This window comes from Oncorhynchus keta, chromosome 2 (assembly GCF_023373465.1).
Source record: "Oncorhynchus keta strain PuntledgeMale-10-30-2019 chromosome 2, Oket_V2, whole genome shotgun sequence".
Lineage (NCBI taxonomy): Eukaryota > Metazoa > Chordata > Actinopteri > Salmoniformes > Salmonidae > Oncorhynchus > Oncorhynchus keta.
Genome location: NC_068422.1, coordinates 38,834,784 through 38,858,276, shown reverse-complemented (window position 1 = coordinate 38,858,276; position 23,493 = coordinate 38,834,784). Strand labels below are relative to the sequence as shown.

Genomic DNA, 23,493 nt, shown 5'->3' with positions numbered 1-23,493 from the left:
TGAAAGCAGCTTGTTGATGAAATGTTGGTTTGTGACTTACATTAGGGATGATAGGGGGTGTCAGCGTTCCTTTTCTGAGACCTTCCCAGTTAAAGCCCTCAAACCATCTGGAAATGTATAGAAATTGTTAAAGAAACTGTCCAGTGAAAATCTCTAATGTTGCTGACAAAGCATAAATAAAATTAAAAAATTAAATCCCACCTCAAACTTCTGTCTCAAACAGACTGTTTAAAAAATGCTTTCTATTTCCTCATAGAGGATGATGTCATTCTCCTGAGGAGGATGAGCTGGCCAAACAGCTGTCTACTTGCATTAATATTTCTAAAGACTGGTATACGCCCACACCATTCTGTTTTCTGGGCTACGCCCACACCATTCCAACAAGGAAAAATAGCTTTTTAACATACTTAGTTTCTATTTTTCTGGAAGGAAAACTATTTAACTCATCTTGTAATTAATTACAGGTCATATCTCATAGAAATCTGGAAACACTGAATAGTTACTTTAAATATATAAATGTGGGAAGATGAGTAGAATAATATGGCTATCCATGAACTTACTTGTGCTTTTGGATGTCTTTGACACCGTTTTTCAAGTTTCCTAGTCTTTCCGAAGGATTGTCCCTAAAATGGACACATCATCATTAATACTCTTGTTAACACTAAATTACATTAAACAGTAATCGTTGAGGGTGGACAAAATGGTCTGCGACTCACCTGCATAGTTTTTTTATTAAGTTGGCAGCGTTTTTGGTGATCTTCTTTGGAAATTCGATCATGTCAATGCCTCTCAAGATGATGTTATATGTCTTCATGGGATCAGGGCCAGAGAAGGGAGGACTGGAAGACAGGGGTGGAGATAGACACTCAAATGTATACCTTTCTCAGTTAACATCTGGCCTTCCACTTCCATTTAAGATGATCAGGTTTGTCTGTACCTGCCGGTGAGGAGCTCAAACATGAGGATTCCTAGAGACCAGTAGTCAGCTGAAATGTCATGGCCTTTGTTCAGAATGATCTCTGGTGCAACGTATTCTGGTGTTCCACAGAACGTCCACGTTTTCTTCCCAAACTCGATCTTCTTGGCAAAGCCAAAGTCCACCTATACAAAGGACATGTGAAATACATTCTTAGAGGTAACCTGCAGTGTTAATCGTTCAAAGGGTTAGAGGTTTAGGTCATCAAGCTTTGAATCCACAATGTTGTGTGTCTCTTACTAGCTTGGCATAGCCCTTGTGGTCCAGTATAAGGTTCTCTGGTTTAAGGTCTCTGTAGATGATGCCTTTGGAATGTAGGTAGGCGAATGCTTCCACCACACACGCTGTGTAGAACCTTGTGGTTGAATCCTCAAACGAACCCCTGGAAAAGGAAGTGACAATGACCTCTTTAAAATAAGTCACATTTTTGACAGGCACACATCGGCCAGATCTTCCATAGTCTCACTGAAACACATATGGGCACAATGACATTAGTTTAAATATTGACCATTTAAGGCTCACCGGTCTCTAAGAATGGTCCACAGCTCTCCTCCCAGACAAGCCTCCATCAGCATGTAGAGGTACTTACTGTCCTTAAACGTCCTGTACAGTCTGAATACAAAACACAGAGGGTGTGTCCTCTGTAGGATTGACTGTGAATGAAAAGTGTGTCTGTGGAAAGGCGTTGCATGCATGTCTCTACCTGACAATGAAGTCAGAGTGGGCCTCCTGCATGATGAGTTTCTCAGAGCGGATATGCTCTTGCTGCCGCGTGTCCACAATGTGACGCTTCTTCAGGATCTTCATGGCAAACGTCTTCACCTCATCACTTTTCAGCTGAACCTGTCGACACAGGAGAGAGGAGAGCTCTGTCAGCTCTAAGCAATGGTTAAATTAAACATCAATGCAATACAATGTACAGTGTCTTCAGAAAGTATTCAGACCCCTTGACTTTTTCCACATTTTGTTATGTTACAGCCTTATTCTAAAATGGATTAAATAGATGTTTTTCCTCAGCAATCTACACACAATACGCCATAATGACAAAGTGAAAACAGGATGTTAGAAATACCTTATTTACATAAGTATTCAGACTCTACGTTGAGCTCAGGTGCATCCTGTTTCCATTGATCATCCTTGAGATGATTCTACAACTTCATTGTAGTCCACCTGTGGTAAATTCAATTGATTGAACATGATTTTTGAAAGGCACACACCTGTCTATATAAGGTCCCACAGTTCACAGTGCATGTCATAGCAAAAACCATGCCATGAGGTTGAAGGAATTGTCCATAGAGACAGGATTGTGTTGAGGCACAGATCTGGGTAAGGAACGGCAAAAGAATAATGCGGCATTGAAGGTCCACAAGAACACATTGGCCTCCATCGTTCTTAAATGGAAGAAGTTTGGAACCACCAAGACCCTTCCTAGAGCTGGCCGCCTACCAAACTGTGCAATCGGGGGAGAAGGGCCTTGGTCAGGGAGGAGACCAAGAACCAGATGGTCACTCTGACAGAGCTGGACACATGATCATTGTCAGCACCCCAAATACATGTGTGCCAAGCTTGTAGCGTCATACCCAAGAAGATTTGATGCTGTAATCGCTGCCAAAGGTGCTTCAATAAAGTACTGAGTAAAGGGTCTAAATACTTCTGTAAATGTCATATTTCAGTTTGTTATATTCTATAAACTAGCAAACATTTCTAAAACCCTGTTTTGCTTTTTCATTATGGGGTATTGTGTAGATTGTGTTGATTGTGTTGATGAGGGGGGACAATTACATGTAATCAATTTTAGAATAAGGCTGTAACGTAACAAAATGTGGAAAAGTCAAGGGGTCTGAATACTTTCCAATGGCACTGGAAAGTGGCAGCTTAGCCTCTTACGCTTCCAAGTGTGGACGTCCCACACTCATCACTAAAGTAGATTCCAGAAGAGTGAACAATCCCTTTACAAGTCAGAATGTTAAATAAACTTCATTTTAACTTTGCCATTTGTCCACTAAATCCGTCGTTATGCCGTTGGAAATGTGAAACAAAATATCCACAGGAAAGTGTCATTAAACCGACTTCTAAATACAGAAGGTTTGTTTGTTCACCTGAGGTAGGCACACACATTGTAAATATATGCTTGCGATGCATGTATACTAATCAAGCTCATGCAGGTGTTTGCACGGTTTTGCGCATGTGCCAGGTAACAGAGATCTCAATGGTAGTACCAGCATTCAAAAAAGTTGGTTTAATTATACTTTTCTGTGGATATTTTCTCTCATATTTTTTGCATAAGGACCACCCACGTGGACAACCGGCAGAGGAAGTTCAAATGACAGTTTATTCAACATTCAACACAAGTCTACATAAGGCACCTTTCGTAAAGCTATAGCTTGATATTAGGTCAGGAGACCTGCAATTGGCAGCTGTGGTTCCTACCAGCTCTACACGGCCAAAGCCACCAACCCCCAGTGTGTCGATGATGTTGAAGTCAACCAGATTGAGGTTGGAGAAGAAAGAATTCTCTGCTTCGTACCTACAGGGAAAGACAAGGACATGTTAATTCAATTGAACTGTCACCCTCCCCTCATCCAAGACACAGGGCCATTTTCCACATGCCCAGTCGCTGATATCCCCAACTCCCAGTGTCTTCTCTTGTTTATTGTTTAATCCAGTGGACCTTATCAGCTCAATGGTGTGATTGGGAGAATCAGTACATATATAGGCCCGAGCCCTCAGGATAAAAGGTTTCTGGGTCAACCAAGCCAGAGGATCTTCAACACCTTCGGTCTCTGTTCCCTGAGAAATTAAGCTAATTGATTGCACACAAAATTGTCATTTGAATTTATAGGATTCATATCATTTTCAATAAATATAGTACCTAACATCCTATTTGGACCAACAAAAAAAATCGAACAATGAGTAAGACATTAGGAATCCAAAGAAATGGTCCTAATTCCTTGTGAATTTGTTTTTTTTCCCATGTTCAGAGAAATTAATCATTGAATATGTTGGGTTTCTGTCCCATCCTACATCCTGATATTACCAGGTTCGTCTGACCACTAGATGGTGCTGTTCCTGCTATTAGGTGATACAAAACATATAGTTTGAAGAATCCTTTTAATGTCAAAGGGATTTTTCACTGAAATTTCAAATTGCATATTATTTCCTTACCATGTAAGAAGTCTATGGACAAGGTATTACAGCAACCCATGCGTTGGTTTTGTTCACTTCCCCACTACCCCACCCCACAAATGGTACCTATATTAGCATTTTCAGGCTTCATATCCAAATCATCTATAAGTAACATTAATTGAGTTACAAAATGCATTTTATTAAGATACTTTAGGATGATTTGAACATGAAGCGTGAAAATGCTAATATACAGTAGGTACCATTGACTTGCATTGATTTGTGCCACAAGTGCTAAAGAGTTAGCATCTGAAACAGTGACCAAAAAAAACAAAGCATAGGTTGCTGTCATACCTTGTCAATAGTCTGCTAACAGGGTTAGTAAACCAATGTCATTTTGTAATTTGGGTGAACTATCCCTTAAACATTGAGGGGTTTGGGGGGATTCTTAAAAAAAAAAAACTTAATATCAGGAACAGCACCATCTAGTGGTCAGACAAACCTGGTAATATCAGGATGTAGGATGGGATATAAACCCAACAACTTTAATTACTAATTTCTCTGAACAGGGGGAAAAAACATCACCAAAATCACTGGGAACACATTACATAGGATGCTGAAACACTACTCTGAGCCGCAGCTCAATACTATTTGTATGGATCCTGAGTGTCGTAGTGGTCTAATGCACTGCATCACAGTGCTAGAGACGTCACTACAGACCCGTGTTCGATCCCGGGCTGTATTACAACCTCCCGTGATTGGGAGTTGCAGAGGGCAGAGCACAATTGGCCCAGAGTCGTCCGGGTTAATGAAAGGGGGTTTTGGCCGGGGTAGGCTGTCATTGTAAATAATAATTTGTTTTTAACTGACTTGCCTATTCAAAGAAAGGTTGAATATTTGATTTTTATTTCTATATTTTTTGAATATGCTATGAATCCTATAAATTAAAATGGCCAATTTGGATGTAATCAATGAGCTTTATTTTCCAGGGATCAAATTTAATTTCAACAAAATAATGTTGCAGCAAGCTATTTCAGAACAATCTGAGATGGTGGTTGTCAAAATCCTCTTCCTTGTGCTTTTTGAGGTAGAACTACCCAGTTGTCCCCTCTCCCTGTCAAGAGTGTCACAAGTCAAGGGGTGATGGTTGAGGCCAGGAATTTTTCCTGACCAAGTGCCCTGAGGAGGGATGCGCTATAGCTCAATTCAGCCCTACCTCAGTCAATAGCTCATTTGATGTTGTAAGACTAATTAATGGCCACTAGATGGCAAACTTGTACCATTACATTCACAGGTAAAAGACTGCAACAGCTCAACCAAACTATTATTTCTGCAGTTGAGAATGAAAGTAAGAATAAATTCATTAACATGTGTAGAATTGCAGAGAATTGCAGATATTCTGAAAAACAATTAGTTATTCTATACAAGTGTGATGAAACAAATACATGCACCCCCCTGTTTCTGTTTCTAGACAAATTCATTTTGAGAGATGAGATCTTTTATGAGATACAACAATAGAACACAACATTTTGTATTGTATACAACAACCTTCAGTCCAACTGCACAACCTGGGATGGAATTATTCTGAAAGACATTAACAATGTATCATATTGAACACGATACAACATATTGTCCAGTAGGTTTCAGGACAGACTCCATTCACTGTCAGTCTCAAACGGAGGCCTCATGACAGTGACCAACACCAGTCTCTCTCTCCATTATCATCCTTTTTTCCAGGAAGTAAGCATAACAGTGAACAGTTATTTTGATTTATACTTCCCCCAAAAATACATTTCAGTTTGAGAGGCTGACATTTCAAATGTACCATACACTATGAGGTACACAAAATAACAGTATGTAAGGTTTACGACAACAGATTTAAATATCCCATACTGACTTTCAACAAAGAACGAAATACTACCAAAAGAGTTCCCAAAGCTGTCATGAAACCATGTTTAATCCACAGTTTATGGTTTAAACCACGGTTTTTGTTTCTCCTCAATTTGTCTCACAAGATTACCCTGTTCTGAGCTGGGATCCTTTTATGCCAACAACAACACACCACAGCACCAAGGTGCCCCTTTACTATGGTGCCTGGTGTCTGGTGCTATGCTCCTGCTTCCACGGTTACAGATGACATATTGGTTCCTCCAAGGGGTGCGGTAGAGGTCACAACTTTCACTTCCTGGTCTGTCACCAGATAATTGCGTTGTTTTGTAACAGACCTTAGGTCGACCAAACCTCAAAGCCAAGTAAGGCCAGCTATCAAAATGAGTAAATAAATGTGATTTACCTCGCCTTGACCTCAGCATCCTCACAGCCTTTACTGGACACCTCCTCCAACCCTCCAATCAGGTGCTTGAACGAGCTGCAGCACAGGAATTGAAACAGTGTTTGTGAGAAATGTTATATGTGTTCAAGACATTGATCCCATTCCATTGAAGAAGCTGTTATATCTTGATATATACTGTATGTATTGTTGTCTCTTTAAGTAATCACGCCAGTTGTCTAAATGACAAAAACATTGCTAATTGGTGTTTTGGTTCATTAACTGTGGCATAACAGCCCCTTGATATTTGTGATTGATAGCACATACTTAATAAGCAGGTATCTATAGATATCCCTATATAGATAGACACTTATTCTCCATATGACTCATCTAGTGCAGCAGTGTATTGCATATTTATAGTACATATGAAACCTTTATGAATGTTTAATAAACCTTTATAAGATTGTTGTTTGAAGTGATAACCACTTGGTCTCACTTTTCAAGACCCCAAGACCATCTGTTTACCTTATAATAACCGGATTCCCTACACATATCATCTCTATTTGGATGTGCTTAAACCCTCGACCCATAAATCATTAAGCTAATACACATGAATATGAAAATGATGCATAATATTGATAACAAATGATTGAAATTGAGATGTTTACAGCTGAAACACCAGCTGACAAACCTGGCTGACAAGGTTAAATCTTCTTCCCAAAAATACACACACGAGCGCACACGCATGCAAGCACGCACATCTGTGCTGGAATTTCCTTCTCACCATTATCCCCTGACTCTCATTATTTTTCTCTTTTCTTCCCTCTCTTCCCTCTCCTTCTTTCCAGAAAAAATAGCAGGCTGCCTGCCACCCGTAACCTCTCCCTCACTCTGGCTCCGAACCCAACCAGTTCTGGGTAACATATATGGTAAGCTGGCTATTTGAGGTGAGAGAGCATTTGGAGTCACAGACAGAGAGACATAACATAATAATCACCACTCTCATTCAGATGACTCACTCACTAAGACACAGGGTTGCCCATTAGAGGCCTACTCCATTACAGGGGCTCAACTGATATCACCCAGCCTTGCTCTTGCATTACAGCAAACTCATATACTGCATGATGTTAGTGGTGACACAATGACAGACCATGATTTAATAATGAGACCTTGTTTAACTTAAAGCCAACGCCTGCACACCCGCGGGAAAATGTAATTAGCATCATAAAAACATCCCCATCAAAATCCATCTGTTTAAACTAAAGATGATTTCTTACATGGGCTGCATCTCAATCTACCACACCCGCTAATGGCGGCCTTCCGCATCTGCATGGAAGGTGGCCAAGCTATTGCATTGTTTATCAGACCATGAGACATCCCGAGAGACTGTCTTTTCAGGAAAACGGCTGTAGCGTCCGAGAAGTTTGGGCTAAACACTAAAATGACCCCTCTATGGAAAGGTGAGACTCTCACGAACACGTACATGTTTTGACCTAGTGCACCCACAAGCCTCACAAGACTCGTCTGATGGTAGCCCGGTTCCTGTTTAAAAAATTGATAGAAGTACAGTATACATGGATGTAGTTTAGTGTCCCAATTATTGTTTTTTTACATGGGTAAAAAATAAAATCCTGATCTTTCTCATATCTCTCAGATATAGGACACTAAAAAACGTTGACTATATGCTTTTCCATGGATGAATCTGTTATGCAATACATATCTATTGGATAATAACAGTAAGGCCAAATTCAATGTTTCATCAAATAATGTTTTAATTATTTTTTTTAAATGATACCTAAAGGGGTCCTAAAATTCAAGAACGAATAGATAAATGGTACGACCATTTAATTCCATATGTTCGCTTAGTAGAACCCCCACAGCTTAGACTCTCAAGGAATAATGCCACTTACTGTACATATCTCGTAGATCAACATTAATTTATTTTGAAATAATGTGATTAATTCAATAAGTGGTCCTGTATGGCTCAGTTGGTAGAGCATGGTGTTGGCAATGTCAGGATTGTGGGTTTGATTCCCAGGGCCACTGATACAAAAAATGTATGCACGCATGACTGTAAGTCACTTTGGATAACAGTGTCTGCTAAATGGCATTTGCTATGTGATATTGTAGACCAAATTATCAAAAGCATTTCAGAATACAAAAGTAGGTACTGAGGATGTTTTGAACACTCACTCTCTGTCAATGACCAGACATGTCACGGTCTCTGCAGCGATGACGTTTGCTGTCCTGATGTCCTCGCTGGAACACACATACATCATTAGTAACACACATTACACAGAATACAGCAGCACTTTATTTTATCAAACATTAATGACTTGGATTATGTTTAAAATTAAAAATAGTTATTACACAATAAAAAACAATTTGTTCCTAATTTTGATAAATCATTAAAAAAACAGCTTTACAATCAATATCATTTATAATTTGATACATAAAAAAACAGACTTTCCCATAGAAACATTTCATCATATAATTATAAAGCTTTGTTTTGACAAATACATGGACATCAGCGACAGGTAATGGTAACAAAAGTATAACCAGTTTTACTCTGTATCATCAATATCCTCTTCTTCCGAGGATTTGTCTGCCCAGTCGCTCTCAGAGTCTTAGTCATCCCCGGACTCTAAAGCCCTCTAGACTAGGTCCTCACACACAGACTGTATCACTGTGCACAGTCAAATCTACACTTGTTGCTGGGCAGGCGAGTCCATGCAAGCTGTCTACACACACTTGCAGATCTCAAGTCAAGTCAAGTGATACCACTCTAAGACACAATGAAACCTATTCTACTTCATCCAAATTCATAACAGGAAAACCCTGTTGCCAAAAGACGAGCATACACTAAATACAGTAAAAAACAAGAATGCAATCAAGCTCTACTCCAGAACGGTGAGAATGCATACCACCATTAGAGCTGTTGACATGTCAGTGAAGTCACACTCTAGTGTCGCACTCTAGTGTCAAAGCAGGGGAGGAATGACCCATATGTATTCGCAGTTACGCAACTTATTTCACATGGACCAAGGTGACAAGTCCTTCTCATGCCATCCAGCCTCCTTATACACCCCCCCACCACCACCCACTTTCCAAACACACACACACACACACTCCCTATCTGAAAAGGTCACCGCTGCTGGAAACGAAAGGGTTTCTCCAGTGGAAAAGAGAGGAGAGGAGAGGAGAGGAGAGGAGAGGAGAGAGAGAGGAGAGGAGAGGAGAGGAGAGGAGAGGAAAGGAAAGGAAAGGAGAGGAAAGGAAAGGAAAGGAAAGGAGAGGAGAGGAGAGGAGAGGAGAGGAGAGGAGAGGAGAGGAGAGGAGAGGAAAGGAGAGGAAAGGAAAGGAAAGGAAAGGAAAGGAAAGGAAAGGAGAGGAGAGGAGAGGAGAGGAGAGGAGAGGAGAGGAGAGGAGAGGAGAGGAGAGGAGAGGAGAGGAGAGGAGAGGAGAGGAGAGGAGAGGAGAGGAGAGGAGAGGAGAGGAGAGGAGAGGAGAGGAGAGGAGTCAATCATTTCGGAGTGCTGGGATAAATATGGGGTAAAGAGAGAGGGGCTTTTCTCACATGGGTACGCACAAGGCATGTGGAGGAGGGAGGCTGAAGGGGTAGGAGGGGTATATTAAGTGAACCAAATCCAGTCCCTGAGTGGTACATACTAGTACCTGCCTAAACACCTGCTCAGTGTGAATTGTGACTATGTGCCAAATATAGCCCCTATGCCATTGTGCTACTGTTGTCAACAGTGTTTTGGCAGATACACCTGTCTCAAAAGGACTGGGTACATTTATTTGTCCTTTTCCATGTTGAAGAAAATGCACACAAACACACACACATGCACACACATGATATCCCTGTGAGTTCCTTATTGCTTTCTATCTCAGACAATGAACAGAGCCCTTTACCCTAACTACTACATACACACAGAGACTAAGCTGCCAGCTGCGCTAATTTGCCTCATAAAAAGGTATTATTTACACACCATGGTGATTCCTTTTCATTAAGACACCAACGACCCAATACAGCCCGGCGGGTGGGATAGAAATCGTGGACCTTAGTGGATCCTGTTCATTTATTTTGTTGCTGTCAAATTGTTGATACTGACAACAGTAGTTGAATAACAATTTCTGCTGTCTGTTTTTAACCTCTTCAAATCATTTATTTGCATCTTCACATTTGCTTGTAAAAAAAAGAGTGAGAGAGACACAGAGTGAGAGAGAGAGGGACATAGAACGAGAGAGCGAGAGAGGGAGAGAGAGAGAGCAGCTGCATGTTTCTGAAATGTCCTTTAGAGCAGCACAGCAGAGAGCCGGCCGGCGGTGTTCATTTACATTTGAACGTTTTAATTCAACTGGTAATTGGATGGTGCTCCGGTGTCCCAAGGAGGGGTTTATGGAAATACAGACTGGGGTGGGGTCTGAGACCAGCAACAATCAAATTGTTTCCATTTTCTGTCAACGAAACCACACTCTTTAAAAATCTCTCATCCTCTACTGACCCTCCAATCCACCCACACACATGAATGCACTCACACACACACACACACACACACACACACACACACACACACACACACACACACACACACACACACACACACACACACACACACACACACACACACACACACACACACACACACACACACACACACACACACACACACACACACACACTCGCACACACACACATACACACACTCCCCCGAAGGAAGGACAGAACGGTGCAGCATAGAACACATTGTCTGAACTGTTGATGAATCTAGACCTCAAATGGCAGCTCAATGGTAAGAAGAATATGACATCAGATATTGTGCTGACCTATCAGGGACACAAAATAAAGTGTTTCCCTTTTCCTAGAACATCTATTAACGAGATGAATGTACATGATACACTCTCTTCCTAGGTTATAGTATCAAATCAAACGTTATTTTTTTTAAAAGCAAGAGTTCAGCGAAACACGCAAAGTCAAGTTTTTAAGAAAAGCCTCTGTTACGTAGGCTCTGAGTGTGTATTCCTGTGCGAGGGGGCACCTTGAAGGCGTAAACAGTGCTGAGTCAGTGGAGGATGATCTGAAAGTTAGTCGACTCAAAGACACCTATCATTGGTTGGTTGCAGGCGACTTAGAGCCGTCCTAACACTGAAATGATCACAGTGGGGATTGATGCGGTCTGTAGGGGCGAGGGGCCAGGGTGACTGTGAGTTCTGTGTGAAACACGGTACTTGGTGAAGCCCTACTGGAGTAATAAAAACCTTGTTCTGAAAAGTGTCTAAGTGACCCTCAGAAGTGGTGAAATCCAATTATTTTAAATATGCAGCCAGGTATGCCCTGGGATACTCTCTGTGAGTGTTTTATAAAAGCGTTCTGTGTGGACGCGGTAGGTTGACTCTGTGTGGGTAACCTTTCAATTATGTTCTGTGTGAGTGGTCTGACCAATCCTGTGTGGATGGCTATTTAGTAATGTTCTGAGTGAGTATTTGATCAATCCTGATGATCATGAAGGCTTTGTGTGAGCCTGAGATAAATAATAATAAGTAGATAAGTTAACTTCTTCGAGATAGGGGGCGCTCTTTTAATTTTTGGATAAAAAACGTTCCCCTTTTAAACAAGATATTTTGTCACGAAAAGATGCTTCGACTATGCATGTAATTGACAGCTTTGGAAAGAAAAAACTCTGACGTTTCCAAAACTGCAAAGATATTATCTGTGAGTGCCCCAGAACTAATGCTACAGGTGAAACCAAGATTACATTTCATACAGGAAATGCCCCAGATTCTGAAGGCGCTGTGTTCCAATGTCTCCTTATATGGCTGTGAATGCGCCAGGAATGAGCCTGCACTTTCTGTCGTTTCCCCAAGGTGTCTACAGCATTGTGACGTATTTGTAGGCATATCATTGGAATATTGACCATAAGAGACTACATTTACCAGGTGTCCGCCCGGTGTCCTGTGTCAAAATTATTGCGTAATCTCCAGGTCCATTTCTTCAAAGGAGAAACCAAACTGCCATGAATGATTTATCATCGATAGATGTGAAAAACACCTTGAGGATTGATTCTAAACAATGTTTGCCATGTTTCTGTCGATATTATGGAGTTAATTTGGAAAAAAGTTTACGTTGTAATGACTTAATTTTAGTTTTTTTTCTTACCCAAACGTGATGAACAAAACGGAGCGATTTTCCTACACAAATAATCTTTTGGGAAAAACGGAATATTTGCTATCTAACTGAGAGTCTCCTCATTGAAAACATCTGAAGTTCTTCAACGGTAAATTATTTTATTTGAATGCTTTTCTTGTTTTTGTGAAAATGTTGCATGCTGAATGCCAGGCTTAATGCTATGCTAAGCTATCAATACTCTTACACAAAAGCTTGTTTAGCTATGGTTCAAAAGCATATTTTGAAAATCTAAGATGACAGTGTTGTTAACAAAAGGCTAAGCTTGAGAGCTAATATATTTATTTCATTTCATTTGCGATTTTCATGAATAGTTCAACGTTGCGTTATGCTAATGAGCTTGCGGAGATAATTACACTCCTGGATACAGGTTTTTTTCGTAGCCAAACGTGATGAACAAAACGGAGCGAATTGTCCTACACAAATAATCTTTTTTAAAAAACAGAACATTTGCTATCTAACTGAGAGTCTCCTCATTGAAAACATCTGAAGTTCTTCAAAGGTAAATTATTTTATTTGAATGATTTTCTTGTTTTTTTGAAAATGTTGCATGCTGAATGCTAGGCTTAATGCTATGCTAGGCTATCAATACTCATACACAAATGCTTGTTTAGCTATGGTTCAAAAGCATATTTTGAAAATCTGAGATGACAGTGTTGTTAACAAAAGGCTATTTTCATTTCCCTAAAAGGTCCATATAGCACGCACGATCAATTTTGTATTTCCACTCGTTCAATTGCAAAATAAAAACTCACCCTAAACATTGTTTGAACGAGTCAAATCACGTTCGTATCTATTCCTCAGAGATCCTAGACGGTAACAAGACTTCACTATTTCATTAGGATTTGTAGTATATCCTATATGACACCATATTTGGTCAGAGAGCGATGCCTACATGGCATGCCGATGACGTAGGCGGTAATTCACTTGAAAGGCTGTATCTTTGTCAAATATATTTACATGGTTGCCCAGCTCATTGGCTATGTCGTAAAATGTAGGTATTAACCTTGTACGACAGCATGATTTTCATTTTGGACAATGATTATAAGGATATTCAGAGTTATGAAGTTATGAACACAGGTTGTTTGCAAATGTTGAACTTATAATATAATATAAAAAATCAAGGTCCAAGTATACAGATTTGATGATATTCTTGCAGAAAAATTGAATTTGAATGCAAATGTCTCCTTCACAATTTGTCCAAATGGACTTCACACTAAGTCTTGTAGGTCGGTCATTCTTCAAGTTACCCATCTGAAATTTTGCACATACACTGCTGCCATCTTGTGGACACTTAAAACCAGAGTGATGGCTGGAACGATGACCTTTCTCTTGCATTTCAAAGATGGTGGTAGAAAGAGACTGGTTGTTTTTTCTTTGTATTTTCTTCAACCAGATCTATTGTGTTATATTCTCCTACATTCAATTCACATTTCCACAACCTTCAAAGTGTTTCCTTTCAAATGGTACCAATAATATGCATATCCTTGCTTCAGGGCCTGAGCTACAGGCAGTTAGATTTGGGTATGTCATTTAGGCGAAAATTGAAAAAAAGTTGGCTATCCCTAAGAGGTTTTAAGTGTCTCTGGGAACAGTACTGTGTGAATGTGATATGAGAGCTGTGTGAGCGTGGTAATAAGTTGGTTAATAAGTGTTGATAAAATGTTGTTTTGGGATTCCATCCATCACTGCCCATTACATAATATCTCCGGGTGGTATTGAGAGAGGGATGCTATTTTAGAAAGTAGAGGCAAGTCTATAATTTCTGGAAGTCGGGAGAATGTGAAGAGCATTTTTCCTATGACCAGCAAGGCAGTGTCTGGGAACCTTCCAGGTTTTTTTCCACTGGGAGATTTCTGAGCCAATGAATTGGTTGATGTGAGTACCTAAGAATTTCTAACGTTCTATATGAATTCTGTGAAGATATGGAAATATGATAAATTGTATGTGTGTATAATCGATTACTAGAGATTTGATAAAGTAATACTGGGATGCGATGCAACTTAAACAACCCATACGTAGACGTATGTAGGTTTTGTGTGTGTCCCCTTAATGGATCATTTGATAGAGATGAGGTTTAAGCATTATTAAACTGTCTTCAAAGTCTGGGCAATTGTCTCAGAAACTGATTGGAGTGTGTCCACTTTTGGTTAACTTACCCTAACGATGTAACTATAAAACGCTTATTGGATTTTCTCCACCCGGGCACTATATTTGAAATAGAACTGCCCTAAAGGCCCAGTATGAGAGGAGTTGCTATATTTATTGAATAAAACTTTTTCCATAAAGTTAGAGCGAATTAAGATGGAATCTCGACCTAACTTATAAGGTGGTACAAAGTCTAGGTTATCCATCAAACTACTTATCATTGTGGAGTTAATGTGATGTAGTAAAGTAATTGAAATGTGTTGCATAAGAAAACATAGTCCGCTTTTATTAAAAAGTGCAAGATCTGTTAAGATCTGTTTCCTAGTCAATGAACTCGTTGACTGCTAATCTCGTTGATCAGGTTATCCCTGGTCAGGTTATTAAAAACAATTACAATAACAATGCAGACTATCAATGAACAGTAAGCACACGCAGAGCAACATAGAAAAAGCAACACATAGCATGCAAAAAGCAACAAAGTGTTTCCACACCTCAAAACATGGAAAGTAGCAATACACAGCTAGGGATTATTTTCACTAGTCTGATTGGCCTCTAGCCATGTCTTCATGTTTGTTTTAAGGTGTGATAGGTTGTACAGTTGTGTGTGTCTGATGGCAGGGCTTTCCAGACATGGGAAGACATATGAAGATATTGCCTTGAATCGTATAAACTATATGCATATTTTGTTTTTCTTCATGGGCTTGTGCAGGTGACTGTTTATCATGACCTCCCCAGACAAATTGGTGATTTCCCTTTAATTTGAGAGGACTCTCAAAATCGGGGAATGTGAGAGAAACTACAAGATTATGTTATAATACTGTTATTGCATCAAATTGTTGTCTTATGCAACATAATAAGGGGTTGTTAGAACACACATCAGTGTATGTTCTACTGAGGATGGGCCTCTGCGAGATGTAACATGGACACAAGATTTATGATGTCTCTGGGTGATAAACCTAAAGAGACCGCATTCCATAGCATGAGTTAATGTGTCTGTTGTATAAGGTACCAAGGAGAGAAGAATTCGGGGCCCAGACCCTGGTCTCTACACAATGAGAACAGTTTTTACAGCAGATGCTGTCTGCTGTTAATTATAAGTATCTTTCATACAAATCTTAACCTTGGGACCCATTTCATACATCTGTTTTTTGTCATGAAAACTGAAGGGGGTGTATCTTAGATATAAAAGACCTTTCTACCTTTGTCTCAGGGCTCTCAACGAAGCATCTGAGGGTGATTCGTCAACCAGCCATCATTATCACAAAGCACTCAATCAATTCACTTTATCTGTGTGTGCTGTAGTGACCTGCTCCCTTATTAATAGGTTAATAAATATTTAGTTTAACCTTTTGCATGTAGGGGGCTGTATTTTGGTTTTTGGCTAAAAAACGTACCCATTTGAAACTGCCTATTTCTCAGCCCCAGAAACTAGAATATGCATATAATTGTCAGATTAGGATAGAAAACACTCTAACGTTTCCAAAACTGTAAAAATATTGTCTGTGAGTATAACAGAACTGATATTGCAGGCGAAAGCCTGAGGAAAATCCAATCAGGAAGTGCCTCTTATTTTGAAACCTCTCTGTTCCTATGCATGCCTATCCTCCATTTAAAGAGATATCAACCAGATGATTCCTTTTTTCTATGGCTTCCCTAAGGTGTCAACAGTCTTTAGCCATAGTTTCAGGCTTTTATTTTGAAAAATGAGCTTGAAGGATCACATCGGGTAATGGGATAGGTGGTGGCTCTCAGAGTGAGTTTTGCGCAACTGAGTAGAGTGGCCAATGTTTCTCCCGCTGTTATTGAAAAAGCTACACACACGGTTGATGTATAATTGATTGCATATTTTAAAAACAACTTGAAGATTGATTATAAAAAACGTTTGACATGTTTCTGTGGACATTATGGATATTATTTGGAATATACGTCTGCATTGTAGTGACCGCTCTTTCCTGTGGATTTCTGAACATAACGCGACAAACAAACGTCGGTATTTTGGGTATAAAAATAATCTTTATGGAACAAAAGGAACATTTGATGAGTAACTGGGAGTCTCGTGAGTGAAAACATCTGAAGATCATCAAAGGTAAAAAAAAATGTGATTGCTTTTATGATTTTCGTGACCTAGCTACTTAATGCTTAGTGTACATAATGTTATGTTATGCTATCGATAAACTTACACAAATGCTTTTATTGCTTTCGGGGGAGAGCATAATTTTAAAATCTGAGACGACATGTGGATTAACAAAAGGCTAAGCTGTGTTTTGCAATATTGCACTTGTGATTTCATGAATTTGAATATTTTTTAGTAATATTATTTGACTATGCTATTCAGCGGTTGCTGATGTCAAGAAAGTATAACTCTGATTTGTGTGATAAATTTGTCTCTCCTAATTTGATAGTAAAGAAATTAACAACCACTATTTTTCTAATATCTCTGAGATATAGGACACACACTACAGAACAAACTTTGTTTAGATTTTTTGGGGGGACTATCTGTTGTTCCATGTAGTGAGTCTACTATTCAATGCATTTGTATGGGCTAATAGCAGTAAGGTCAAATATACAATACCAGTCAAAAGTTTGGACACAACTACTCATTCCTGGGTTTTTCTTTATTTAGACTATTTTATACATTGTAGAATAATAGTGATGACTTCAAAACTATGAAATAACACATATGAATCATGTGGTAACCAAAAAAAAGAATTAAACCAATCAAAATATAGCTTAGATTTTAGATTCTTCAAAGTAGCCACCCTTTGACTTGATGACAGCTTTGCACACTCTTGACCTTCTCACAACCAGCTTGAGGAGGTAGTCACCTGGAATGCTTTTTCAACAGTCATGAAGGAGTTCCCACATATGTTGAGCACTTGTTGGCTGCATTTCCTTCACTCTGTGATCCAACTCATCCCAAAAATCTCAATTGGGTTGAGGATGGGTGACTGTGGAGGCCAGGTCATCTGATGCAGCACTCAGCACTCTCCTTCTTGGTCAAATAGCCCTTACAAAGACTGGAGGTGTGATTTGGGTCATTGTGCTGTTGAAAAACAAATGATAGTCCCACTAAACGCAAACCATATGGGATGGCATATCGCTGAAGAATGCTGTGGTAGCCATGTTGGTCAAGTGTGACTTGAATTCTAAATAAATCACAGACAGTGTCACCAGCTAAGCACCCCCACACCATCACTCCTCCTCCTCCATGCTTCACGGTGGGAACCACACATGTGGAGATCATCCGTTCACCTACTCTGCGTCTCACAAAGACACGACGGTTGGGACCAAAAATCTCAAATTTGGACTCATCAGACCAAAGGGCAGATTTCCACCGGTCTAATGTCCATTGCTCATGTTTCTTGGTCCAAGCAAGTCTCTTCTTCTTAATGGTGTCCTTTAGTAGTGGTTTCACACAGTCTCCTCTGAACAGTTGATGTCGACATGTGTCTGAACTCTGTTAAGCATTTATTTGTGCTCCAATCAGAGGTGTAGTTAATTGCCTATTTCTGAGGCTGGTAAACTCTAATGAACTTATCCTCTGCAGCAGAGGTAACTCTGGGTCTTCATTTCCTGTGGTCTTCATTTCCTGTGGAGGTCCTCATGAGAGCCTGTTTCCTCATAGCGCTTGATGGTTTTTGTGACTGCACTTTAAGAAAAATGTAAAGTTCTTGACATTTTATGGATTGACTGATCTTCATGTCTTAAAGTAATGATGGATTGTCATTTCTCTTTCCTTATTTGAGCTATTCTTGCCATAATATGGACTTGGTCACAACACATATGACTGGCTCAAACGCATCCAGGTGACTACTTCATGAAGCTGGTTGAGAAAATTCCAAGAGTGTGCAAAGCTGTCAATAAGGCAAAGTTTTGTATGTGTGAGCACATGTAATGTGTGTGTGTGTGTGTGTGTGTGTGTGTGTGTGTGTGTGTGTGTGTGTGTGTGTGTGTGTGTGTGTGTGTGTGTGTGTGTGTGTGTGTGTGTGTGTGTGTGTGTGTGTGTGTGTGTGTAGGATGTTTGAGTGTGTGAGTAGAGTCCCGTGAGTGTGCATAGAAGCTGTGCAAAAGAGTCGGTGCAATTTTCTTTGCTATTCACCACTTCACTATTTCACAATTTATTTATTGTAAAATAAGATTAAATTGAACACTTTTGGTGTTTACACATGTATTTGTTTGATTTACAACTCTACAGGATCAAGAAAACAATATTCAAAATTCAAATGAATTTGGTTGGAGGCAATGATTCTCATTTACCTTACCTGTGGTAAGTTACATACACGTGCCTAGAGTAAAAATGCCATTCAACTAGTTTTGAAAAGAAAAAAAAAACAGAACATTCTGAAAAAAACAGAGGGTGCCAATAGTTCAAGGGTGCCAATAGATTTGGTCCTCAAGGCACCCAACATTGTGTCAGGGGGGAGATCCATGAGATGCATGTGGTTAATGGGGAGAATGCACACAACATGCTATCTAGTCACAATTCTGAAATAATGCATCTCTTAGCATTCATTACCACAGAGCAGCTATCAAGGAGAAAGAAGAAGAGGGAAAGAGATTGAAAGGGAGCGACAGAGGGTAGAGGTAGAGAGAGAAAGAAAGATAGATTAAGGAAAGAGAGGGAGTGAGGTAAAGAGAAAGAAGAGAGGAGGGCAAGGAGAGGGAGAGAGAGGTGCGGGTAGAGGGTTTATCAGTCTTACCCCTGCAGGGCCTTCTCTCCAAACCAGTCTCCTTTCCCCATGCTGCGGAGGTAGACAGGATCCCCGTTGGACTTGTCTTCCCTGGTCACATTCACCTGGACACAGGGGTGTGGGTACCAGTTTAAATCCATGAGGGGGAGTGAGCAATCACACATTCTGAGGGAAGGAACCTATGGGACAGACTCAATCTCAGCCATCAAAGTGATAAGCCGTGCGCTACACTGTACATAAAACCCTTCTGTAATGTACATTTCTGTAACTGTACGGCTCACTAATCAGTACATTATTAAACATCAGAGTGAGGCTGATATAGAGCAGGGGGTGATGGACATCTCTGTGCATGCTAAATCTTTCTACATTTTATATGGACATCTTGGTGCTATGGTCTGTGAGGAGCCACTGACCAGGTCATTAGCTAGCTGACAACTGAGCAATGGATGTCCAGCAGTAAAGATAAAGAAGGTCGTTTGGCTTAATTAAGGCTTCTCTCTTTATTCATTAGCCTGTTGTATTCAGGTATGACATCACGTCCTCCAGGAATACATAATCACTCTGAATAAATCTAAAGGACAGTGCGATAATTCAACTTGTAATATGATCTGGAGGACAGAAAGGGAAAGGAAGAGCCAGGAAAAGAAACAGAGGGATTGAGAGAGAGAAGGATAGATGAATGTGGACAGGGAAGGATAATGGGATAATGGGAGAGAGAGAGAGAGAGAGAGAGAGATATTTGTTCTACTAGTAGAGACAGACAGATACAGTACATCTTGATCATTTGAATAGGGTGAGTTGTTGACCTTATTTGGCTCCTTGACTGGGACAGAAAGTGACATGTCTTGCTGAGAGCTCTGGATCTCTACCACCATCTCTAACCACTTTCAATACTGCACCAGACCACACAACACCTGACTGGTTGATCAATATTGCGGTGTCTGATAATTTGCTTTCTAATTATGTTAATGATGATGATGATCATAGCAGTGACAATCCATGTTTTTCATTAAAGACGAAAAATAATAATGTCTTAATAATAATGACAATGATAACAATGAGGATGATGATGGTCTCACCATTCCCTTACTGATGATAAAGAAGGTGTCTCCTGTGGCTCCCTGTCTGATGATGTACTCTCCATTCTCATAGTGTGTCTGTAATGAAAGAGGAGAGCGGGGAAGAGAGATGAGAAGGATGAGTCACCGAAACACCTCTCTCAACTCCCTCTGTCTAATACATCCTATCGCCCCATGGGTGAGACACTTTGACACCTGGCCTTGATGAAAATGTTTTTCCTCTGGATTGGATCTTAGTTATGTTAGAGCTTCAATCTGATCTTGTTGCCTTATAGAAAGCCTAGGTTGGTTTAAAAATTGTACTTGCGGGCAACACTAAATACATTGTTCTCTAATTCTCACCAAAATGTTTCAGATGGACTATACATTTATTAAATGGATGGTTCTCCCATCGATCGGGTTCCCGCCTATAAATATCTGGGCAACTGGATTGACAAAGATTTTATGTTTATTAAGAAACATACGGATGCGCTAGTTAAAAAGCAAAAATGTAAAGAGGGCTTCTTTCTTAGAAATAGCAGGAAGCAGATTGTACATTCAAAATTCCTGCAAGTCCTTGACTATGGTGACATCATTTACCAGCAGCAGCCACTATTCTTAAAACTTTAGATGCTGTCTATTATAGCGTCCTTCGCTATATCACAGGTGACAGTTTTAATACTCATTACTGCATCAAAAGGTTGGCTGGTCCTTATTGAAGTTCCATAGATCACTTCATTACTCCCTTTTTGTGTACAAAGCTCTACTACACAAGCTTCCAACTTACCTAACTTCGTTGATAAAGTATAAAAGAATGAGCAACCATACCCGCTCGCAGGGTTGGCTAACTCTTGAAGTCCCTCTGGTCTCAACCAATTTAAGTAAATCCTCCTTTAGTTTTAGTGCCCCCTAATGTTGGAAGAACCTGCAAAATTCCTTGCATCTTGATTCCTTGCCTAAATATCTACTGACCCATAGCACTCACGTCTGTAGCCATGAAGTGCTTTGAAATGCTGGTCATGGCTCACATCAACACCATTATCCAAGAAACCCTAGACCCACTCTAATTTGCATTCCGCCCTAACATATCCACAGATGATGCAATCTGTATTGCACTCCACACTGCTCTTTCCCACCAGGACAAAAGGAACACTTGTGTTAGAATGCTATTAATTTACTACAGCTCAGCGTTCAACACCATAGTGCCCTTAAAGCTCATCAGTAAGCTAAGGACCCTGGGACTAAACACCTCCCTCTGCAAATGGATCCTGGACTTCCTGACGTGCCTCCCTCAGGTGGTAAGAGTAGATAACAACAAATACCACCATGATCCTCAACACAGGAGCCCCTCAGGGGTGCGTGCTCAGTCCCCTCCTACATGCTCAGTCCCCTCCTGTGCTCCCTGTTCACACACAGCCAGGCACGACTCCAACACCATCATTAAGTTTGCAGATGACACAACAGTGGTAGGCCTGATCACCGACAACGACTAAACAGCCTATAGGGAGTACGTCAAAGACCTGGCCGTGTGGTGCCAGGACAACAACCTCTCCCTCAATGTAATCAAGACAAAGGAGATAATTGTGGACTACAGGAAACGGAGGACCGAGCACGCCCCCATTCTCTTTGACAGGGCTGTCGTGGAGCAGGTTGAGAGCTTCAAGTTCCTTGGTGTCCACATCACCAACATACAAACATGGTCCAAGCACACCAAGACAGTCGTGAAGAGGGCATGACAAAACCTATTCCCCCTCAAGAGACTGAAAGGATAACTACTTGTTACTTTTATTTCTTATTCTTATTCATATTTTTTAACTATGTTGTTGGTTAGGGGCTTGTAAGTAAACATTTCACTGTTGTATTTGGCGCATGTGACTAATACAATTTGATTTGTTTTGATTTACAAAAGAAAATAGAGACATTTTCCTCAGTCACAAAATACACAATACCCCTGTGTATTTCCTCTTTGAAATTATACTATTTTATGTACTTTAGTCCATGGCAGTGACTCTGTATGTTATCTGTATGAGGGAGTCAGAGTGGAATGAGAGAGACAGAGACAGAGACAGAGACAGAGACAGAGACAGAGAAATCAATATGACAGCACCTGATTGACAGTACTATGGTGAACACAAAAGAGTATTGAATGACAGAGAGGGGCGCTCACAAACATGTTGTTAACATGATATTATCGTTGTTTTTTATTGTGTTTGACAGTCAGTGTATGTCCCAAAACGTTGGTCAGATGGTCTGTTCTTTTTTATCCCATTGTTTTATTTTACCACTGTAGTCAGAATGATTCTCCCTTTTCTATAGCATGGCAGGAATTGTACAGAAATTGCAAGTGGTGGAAAAAGTACCCAATTGTCATACTTGAGTAAAGGTAAAGATACCTTAATAGAAAAGTCACCCAGTAATTTTTTAAGTTTTAAGTGTTTGGCTGTAAATATACTTAAGCATCAAAAGTAAATGTAATTGCTAAAACATACAGTGGGGCAAAAATGTATTTAGTCAGCCAACAATTGTGCAAGTTCTACCACTTAAAAATATGTCAGGCCTGTAATTTTCATCATAGGTACACTTCAACTATGACAGACAAAATTAGAAAACAAATCCAGAAAATCACATTGTAGGATTTTTTATGAATTTATTTGCAAATTATGGTGGAAAATAAGTATTTGGTCAATAACAAAAGTTTATCTCAATACTTTGTTATATACCATTTGTTGGCAATGACAGAAGTCAAACGTTTTCTGTAATTCTTCACAAGGTTTTCACACACTGTTGCTGGTATTTTGGCCCATTCCTCCTTGCAGATCTCCTCTAGAGCAGTGATGTTTTGGGGCTGTTGCTGGGCAACACGGACTTTCATCTCCCTCCAAAGATTTTCTATGGGGTTGAGATCTGGAGACTGGCTAGGCCACTCCAGGACCTTGAAATGCTTCTTACGAAGCAACTCCTTCGTTGCCCGGACAGTGTGTTTGGGATCATTGTCATGCTGAAAGACCCAGCCACGTTTCATCTGCAATGCCCTTGCTGAT

At 40.1% G+C, this 23,493-nt stretch overlaps 1 protein-coding gene across 2 annotated transcripts in view; it reads right to left on the bottom strand.

The window, feature by feature from the left end:
* Nucleotides 1-23,493, bottom strand: part of LOC118400205 (cGMP-dependent protein kinase 1-like) — a 172,856-nt gene that overhangs the window by 4,192 nt on the left and 145,171 nt on the right. For both annotated transcript variants that reach the window (XM_035796846.2, XM_035796837.2), the window contains exons 6-17: nucleotides 20,474-20,551; nucleotides 19,404-19,498; nucleotides 8,562-8,627; nucleotides 6,393-6,467; nucleotides 3,407-3,503; nucleotides 1,680-1,819; nucleotides 1,499-1,588; nucleotides 1,217-1,358; nucleotides 938-1,101; nucleotides 717-839; nucleotides 561-623; nucleotides 41-107 (exon numbers count right to left, since the gene is read on the bottom strand). In XM_035796846.2, coding sequence (XP_035652739.1) covers nucleotides 41-107; nucleotides 561-623; nucleotides 717-839; nucleotides 938-1,101; nucleotides 1,217-1,358; nucleotides 1,499-1,588; nucleotides 1,680-1,819; nucleotides 3,407-3,503; nucleotides 6,393-6,467; nucleotides 8,562-8,627; nucleotides 19,404-19,498; nucleotides 20,474-20,551 — 1,200 coding nt within the window. The remainder of the gene's footprint in view (nucleotides 1-40; nucleotides 108-560; nucleotides 624-716; nucleotides 840-937; nucleotides 1,102-1,216; nucleotides 1,359-1,498; nucleotides 1,589-1,679; nucleotides 1,820-3,406; nucleotides 3,504-6,392; nucleotides 6,468-8,561; nucleotides 8,628-19,403; nucleotides 19,499-20,473; nucleotides 20,552-23,493) is intronic.